The sequence below is a fragment of the Salvelinus sp. IW2-2015 genome, linkage group LG2 (genome assembly GCF_002910315.2).
Source record: "Salvelinus sp. IW2-2015 linkage group LG2, ASM291031v2, whole genome shotgun sequence".
Classification (NCBI taxonomy): domain Eukaryota; kingdom Metazoa; phylum Chordata; class Actinopteri; order Salmoniformes; family Salmonidae; genus Salvelinus; species Salvelinus sp. IW2-2015.
The window spans coordinates 26,869,666-26,877,563 of record NC_036839.1 but is presented as its reverse complement, the minus strand read 5'-3'; the positions used below and the strand labels follow the sequence as shown (position 1 = coordinate 26,877,563).

Below are 7,898 nucleotides of genomic sequence, written 5' to 3'. Positions count from 1 at the left end.
AGCTTTTCCTACTAGCTAGCTAGCCTATCACAACATTTTACATTGATATCATAGTCATTTAGCAGACGCTCTTATCCAGAGCAACTTACAGGAGCAATTAGTGTTAAGTGACTTGCTCAAGAGCACATCGGCAGTTTTCACCTAGTCGACTCAGAGATATGAACCAGCGACCTTTAGGTTACTTAAACGCTAGGCTACCTGCTGCCCCACTAAGTTTTAATTAAGGAAGAGAACTGGAGATAAACACACCGTCCAGGAAACATCTCTGTTTGACTAAAATAAAAAATTAATAACACAATGCTTCTCCAAAAACTCCCTGACTTTTTATTCCTTTTCATTCCACTTTTCATTCTATTATCATGGTAGTGGTGAGCCAATGAACGCGTTTCTAGTCCTCCTGTCAGTGGTTCTAGACCAGGGTTCTAGACCAGGGTTTCCCAGGGTCTCCACCCCTTGATTATTTGAATCAGCTGTGCAGTGCTAGGGTAAAAACGAAAAGCTGCACCCCTTGGGGTCCCCACGACCGAGTTTGGGAAACGCTGTACTAACCCTTCTCTCTTCTACCCTGCTGCTTGTCTACCCTGCTGCTTGTCTACCCTGCTGCTTGTCTACCCTGCTGCTTGTCTACCCTGCTGCTTGGCTACCCTGCTGCTTGTCTACCCTGCTGCTTGGCTACCCTGCTGCTTGTCTACCCTGCTGCTTGTCTACCCTGCTGCTTGTCTACCCTGCTGCTTGTCTTCATTATTAATAAAGTGCTCCATCTGTGGATTGTCCTTCATTATGCAAACACACTGAGAAATTACAAACAGAAGCCACAATGCAGAGAAAATGAACAGTGAAATGGAGTAGGCTATCTGCCTTTTCTCTAGCTGCAATGCGATAGATAAAACATCATTAAAATGAACCGATGGAGAATCGGATGTGCTTCTGGCTTGGGAAACAATGAAGAGAGAGGTTTGGCTGTGCCAGAATGGTTAATAAGTCCTATCAAATCGCCAAAAAATCTAAAAGGCCAAAATCAAAATATTTCTCTCTAGATGACAGTATTCTCCCTCTACTAGCAGCGAAAACAAGAATGATCTGGCAGTATTCTGAGACACATGGATCTGGCCTCCCATAGATATGGGGTCTGTCTACCTGTACTATCTAAACATTATTGTCAAACCTGAATAGAAAAGTGTTCAATGTCCTCGATCGCTGTAGCTCCTGTGTTTCCTTAATGACAATGTAATTGTGGAGGAAGGACATCTCTCCAAATGTTTTGGCACAGTTTTATTCTCCAGTCCAAACTGTTGAAGAGGGGATGCACTGTACTTTACGTAGTAGGGGAGAGAGGAATTTGGTGGTGGAACAAATGCCTTGGTTTTATGGACCAGTTTGGTGTTCAGACAGTCTTGTTTTAGTTGTAATATAGTAATAAATACAGCATTTCAACTGTCCTTATCTGATGTTCTGTTAATCCACAGAACATGTCTGGTAATGAGGACAGTCTACTTGGCGAGTAATAGGTTAATATCCAGTGTATTTCCATGCTTTCTTCACTCCTCACTACCCATGGCCAACCCAAGACCAGATCAGGTTCTCAGGCTCTCCTATTCAGTTTGACCAGCACTCACAATTCCTCTCCTGCAGGGTAGTGTAGTTATGCTTCTTAACGCCCAGGACCAGACCAAGTTTTCAGGCCTCTCCCGTCCCAGAAAAACTGGTGTCTGTTGCCTGCCACCCATCCAGTCCCCTCGAATCCTTCATTTCTCCACACACGTGGGTCATGTTCATTATGGGGCACCTTAACAAACCGCTTCACAACGTCCAGATAATGCCTCCCTATTTCAGTCTGTTGTCTTCTGTTAGGTACCAAATTAACACAACCCTGCCGTCTGTCTGTCTGTCTGTCTGTCTGTCTGTCTGTCTGTCTGTCTGTCTGTCTGTCTGTCTGTCTGTCTGTCATGTTCTGTCTGTCTGTCTGTACTGTCTGTCTGTCTGTCTGGTCTGTCTGTCTGTCTGTCTGTCTGTCTGTCTGTCTGTCTGTCTGTCTGTCTGTCTGTCTAGTTTAGAGTACAGTCCCCATCTTATCAGTCCTTTCCTGAGGTCTTTGTAACCAGCTCTGATAGGGAAGCAAACAGACAGACTGCGAGGGTTTGTCAGTAAAAAACAGATATTGCAACATATAGCAGTTTCCTATTTATATTCTATGACTGCATCGATTCAGGGGTTTGTCATTTGTCTGCCTCAGAAGTCATGTGGGTTAGAAGGAACACCATGGCTGGGTGGTGGCGATCCTCTCCTTACAGATAAGCCTATTCTCTCTTAAATCCTGTGGCACTTTCTGCTTGCCGTATTTCACTGTGTTCAGCATAGGCCCTTCAAGCTTTGCATACATATAACATTGTGGCATTTACTTGCTGAATGGCTTTGTCTTCTCATCGCGCTGCACTGACTTTGCTTCTGTTATCTCCACTGCTTTAGAACCCAAGGGCAATGGAGCTCCTGGTCCAGAAACGTACTGCACACGGCGCTAATGTTATCTCTTTCTCTGTGTATGTGTATATGTGTGTTTTTGTGTGCATGCTTGCATGTATGTCTATATTGTGCATGTAAGTATATAGAATTAGAACAGGGTTATTGATGTGTCAAGGTTGGGAGCACATCTTCCTTCTTCGCGAGATACAAATTAACATGTTATAGCTGATATGAGCGGAGCTGTATAATAAATGTACGAATTCTATTACATATTCAGAGGGGTTCGAACCATGTCAACATCAAAGATGCCACACAGAGCCAGCCAGCCAGTCAGCGGACAGGAATGCATCCTCCACATTATGTGACAGATGTATGGCGTGGCTGAAGCTTGAGAGACAGTCACGGAACAGCAGTGTATACGCAGATGTATTACGTGTTCTCCTATATGAACCTGATATACTGCACACCGACGGCTATCATGACATTCCTGTATGTGTGGATGGTGGATTGCTACAATATGCATTTAACCCAGTTGGAAAAATGTGCTGCTCCAAGACTTTCAGTGTAGTGTATTGATTGTGAATCACTGCATGGTTCTTACACAAATCTTATTAATAATAAAATAATATATTAGAGATCATGAGCAAACAATATACTGTAAGTGTAAGTGCTTCAAGTTCCTTGTTCCTTGGCCTTCATCCTGTCTGTTTACACCTACAGAGACCGATACTGTTTGTCATTACATGTAACTTTTCACATAGCCTTCTGTTGTTGTTGTTGTAATCAACACTGAAGGGGCGGGGCTGAGGGTGAGTAATTGGTGCAGTATCAGAGGAGTTAAGAATGGGGCTGAGAGTGACCGGTGAGGCTGTCAATTATCAAACCAGTCCTGGGTTATTGGGTGGGCGGAGGCTCTCAGCAGTTTATATTAAATGCCTTGACGTGTCCAAAAAGTTGGACACATTCCGAAATGGACCTGGGCCTTCCCACCCGGACCCAATATGCATAAATATATTTTTCTCAATATAGAGACCCATTCCAAATGGACCTGAGGACAACTAGATCCGTTCCGTATAGACCTGGTCGGATCCAATCTGAGTGAGGGAAGCAGCAGAAAAGTACATTTTTAAGCTACTTTATTAACCGGAGCTGATAAAGCGCGAGGGAGAGAAGGTAGAGAGAGGTGATGCTCTAGCAGGGGCCATGCTGTGTGTGTAGGCTACTGTGAGTGTGAGCAAGTGACACAGGGAGCACGGAGGGAGAGACGAAAGATGGCAACCAACCAAGCCAACTCGCACTATAGTAGACTAATAGCTGCCAAAGCTAGGTTATTTATCATTGAATATGATTACGTAGTACCTGCCTTGAGTGCATCCAACCAAGAGCAGCTACTTAAGTTAGCTAGCTAGCTAGGCTAATTGAGGCTGCATGCGCGGTCTCGTCCTACACAGTTACAAACAACAATGACTCCTTTTAGAATATAAAGTAGCAGCCTACCTATTGGCTCTCGGTCATTGTAGCCTATCCTTCTCGAACTTTTAATTCTGTCATTTTAATTCCATCTTCCATTGATTAGCTATCTCCTAACTTTTGCCCCACACGGAGACTCTATGACTGTAGCCTACTGCCGCTTTGATGACCTATGATTGGCCAGCAACAACAACAAGCAACACGCACCACTCTCGTGAAAAGCAAGAGTAGCAGCATAAATTAATCAATTTCTCTCTCTCCCTCTCTTCTGCAGCAGTCGCGTTTGGATCTTTACGGTCCTTCCGGACAAGTTAGTTAAAATTACACATACACGAGACTCGTGACAATCATATCAAATCTGACCCAGACCCATTTTTTAGAATTCTGGATCCGACCCCGCTTGGGTCCCAGATCGGGTCTCGGGTATTCGGTTACAGGTGAATCTGTGAAAACTTTCAGTGTATATTACTGTAATATTACTGTAGTACTTCTGTGTAATGTTACTGTAATCCAGTGTAGAGGACATAGACAGACAGAGAGGAGAACATCAGTCCTGGGTTCGTAGGAGGTGGGAGGCTCTCAGCACTATGTTTTAAAATATAATATTACTGTAATGTTACTGTAATCCAGTGTCAGTTCAGATGTGTCAGTCCAGTGCTGGTGAAGGGAACCAGGGTTGATACGTAAATATTGTGTGGCTGAGTGAGAGAGGGACTGTCCACTCCCATCCTCCCCTCCTCCTCCCCTTGTCTTCCACCTTTCCTGGCCCAGACCCTCTTTCCTCCTCATCCTCCTCCCCGTTACACCACAGTGTTCCTCTGTCTGTAGGGTGGGGGCGGCAGCACGGTCCCAGGTTTCAGGGCGAACTCTGTCAGGTACTCCTGGTTCTCGGCCACGGCGGGCCGGATGCGTCCGTTCTGCCGGTAGAAGAAGCGTGTGCTGCAGTCCTGCAAGTACTCAGGGTTGTGCAGGGTGGCCTTGGGAGGGAGGCTATGCTGCCAGTACTCTGGATTGTCAAAAGTCTTGTTCTTGTCTTGTCTATTCTTCTTGTCCAACATGATGGTGCCTGTGAGGCCGGGGTGAAGGGTATACCCGGGGTGGGCTGGGTGGGAGGGGTGGCCTGGGTGGGCGCCGGCTGTACCGAGGCCTGGAGGAACAGAGTATCCTGGTTGTGCAGAGACTCCATGGGCGTGGGCTGCCTGGACGCTGTGACCAGGGTTTCCTACCTGGGCGGTGCCTGATTGACCAGCAGTGAGGCCAATGACGCCTGGTTGGCTTACCAGGGTGGCGAGGGCAGGGTTGTGTCCCCCAGTGAACCCATTCTTCTTCAGGGTGTAGTCACTGTAGTCTCCCACTCCGGGGTTGTGGAAGGTGTTGAGGTAGAGGGGCTCGTTGACGTATTCGTCCTCCACTCTGGGGCCAGAGCCTGCCTGTTGGGGGCCGCTGGGTGCCACCTGTCAAGTCAAGTCAAGTCAAAGTTTAGTTAAAGTGCTTTCAAATAGCTAGATGGTCCATGTTATTACTATCGTATGACAATTACATGTGTTTGGGTAGTAGATATCATGAACAAATGACTTAGAGTCCTAAGGATTAACAGGGGTCAAAAAACACTTTACCAGATGAAAAAAAAGAGTAGAAAAAAAGGGGGAGGGGGGAAATGTCGATAACAGTAAAATGAAAAGGGTATAAAAATTCTGGAGCGAGCAGTCCATAAGAAATAGTACTAATACTAATGAAAAAGTCCACCTGATAGGGGTTACAGCTGTCCAGGGTTAGGGCAGCTCCATTCCTCCGACGGGTCACGAATGGGTTCTCCTCCACAGGGTTGAGATAGTCTGTTAGAGAGGGGGGAAGAGAGAGATATACAGAGAGAGAGGTTAGAGGTTTTCAAAGGATGAACAGAAGGCTTGCAGTATCTTACGGATCTCTTCACTAGCATCTGACATGCCTCTATGTGTGTGTGATGGTGTGTAAGCTTTGGTCTCTACAGCTCTCTGTCTGAATCAAAGGGTGAGAAAGAGGAGGAGATGATGAAACCTGGAATCTGATATCACCAGGTACACTACAGAACAGTACACCCATCTGGTAACAGACTAGGCTCATAGGAAAGGATCAGAACAGTTCACCTATTTGAGAATTTCTGAACTTTGGTCTTTTGTCTAACTGGATCAGTCACTGCAAAGCTTCAGAACTAAAAGCCTTTGGCTATGGATAAAAGCTATTTCAAGGAAAGACATCATAAACAGTTAAGAAGTGCTTCCTGTAGTACATGGCATTACGTGAGGAAAGGAAAACAATGAATAGTGACACCATGTTGTACCTGAGGTGGCCTTCTCCCTCATGGCGGTCAGGTATCCATCCTGGTCGGTGTCTCCTCTAGCTCCTCTCTCCCCCAGCATGATGGTGGGGTCTGCACTGTAGCGCTGTCCACTGCTGTTCTCCACTGGACCTGAGGCTAAATAATTAGAATGAAACCATTTATTTGTATAGGGCTTTTCATTACATAGGAATTTCAACGCTCTACGTAGGCAAATAAAACACAAACAAACAAAGATTAAAAATCGACAAAATATATTTGGCATCAAGGAAGCTAAAATAACAGTGCTAAAAGAGGCGTCACCTGGTGCTCCGTCTGAACCAGGAGGTCCCGCGGGCCGGGGAATTGCCTGCTTCCTCAGTGTGCCGTTACAGCGCTGGTCCTCGAAGCGTTGGTGCTCCGGGCCGCTACCGCCCTGCCCCCCTGCAGACTGGTCCCCTGGGGACAGGGACAGCACCCGCGGGATGGTCCCCAACATGTCCTCCATATCGAAACTAGGGTCTTGGTACACAAACTGGTTCTGTAGGGAAACAAGGAGACGTTTAATGTACTGTACACATTGATGGGCTGTGGGTTCTGCAGGGGCATAAGAGGACACAGGGGTCTCATACATACTCCTGAGTGTTGGTACTTGTGTTCAAGAGTATTGGTTCAAGGGAGAGTCAGTCTCCTTCATCTCCCTTCTCCCCATGCTCCAACACTCTCCCCCCTCATCCCTCCTTCACCCTCCTCCTCCATCCTCCCCTGTCCTCTCCCCTCCTGTGGGTGAGTGGTCTCTACCCGTCCCCGTCACCTCCTACCCCTCCTGATCTCTTAGTCTCAGCGGTGGTCTGCAGGTGTGTAGTCAGCACTCACTGCGGAGACTCTCTCTCACGCTGTGTACCCTCCACCTTATAGCTACACACTCATAATCACTCCTCCTGTGTCAACTCCTCTCATCCTCCTCTCTTCCTTCTCCTAGACTCCAGAGCTCACACTGTGAACCTTCTACCCTGTAACTATTTCTCCTCTGTCACTCCTCTTCTGTCAACTCCTCCCATCGCCTCCTATGTTGTTCCTCCTCTCTTCCTCCTCATCATCCATAACAACACACTAAATACTGTGGCTCTTGGTTTTACGTAGCCCTACAAGATTCTGTCAGTGTATGTACTGTATGTTGTGGTAATATACACTGCAGTTACATCCTGAGAAGTGGAATCCAATTTCAGTGCAACAGATGAGTCCAACCAACATGGGAAATCAACCAGTCAACACAATGTATCCGAAACAGACATCAGAAGAAAACACTTTAAGGCAGAATTTAAGGGGAGTTTATCATGAAGAGAACACAGGTTGAATGATGGAGTAGCTCAGTGTGATCTTTGTCTTCGGTTGTATAAGACTGCGATTAAATATCAAAGGACACTTTGTAGCCAGGCTTCTAAGTAAAGAAGTTAGGGAAGAGCAATCAAATTATTTTTATAGAATATAATAGAATGTATACTGAGAAGGGCATTCTGTACACAGGTCCTTAACCTGTTGGATGAAGAGGAGAGAAGAGGAGAGAGGAGAGAAGAAAAGAAGAAGAAATAGAAGAGAGAGAAGAGGAGAGAGGAGAGGAGAGAGGAGAGAAGAAAATAAGAAGAAACAGAAGAGAAGAGGGGAGAAGAGA

General features: G+C 46.2%; 1 protein-coding gene across 1 annotated transcript in view; it reads right to left on the bottom strand.

Annotated features, from left to right (window-relative positions):
* Window positions 1-2,001: 2,001 nt before the first annotated feature.
* erbb4b (erb-b2 receptor tyrosine kinase 4b) overlaps window positions 2,002-7,898 on the bottom strand; it is a 627,991-nt gene continuing 622,094 nt past the window's right edge. The window contains 4 exon segments of the mRNA XM_070446280.1: window positions 2,002-5,384; window positions 5,677-5,765; window positions 6,251-6,385; window positions 6,551-6,767. Of these exon segments, the coding sequence (XP_070302381.1) occupies window positions 4,731-5,384; window positions 5,677-5,765; window positions 6,251-6,385; window positions 6,551-6,767 (1,095 nt within the window). The 3' untranslated portion in view covers window positions 2,002-4,730.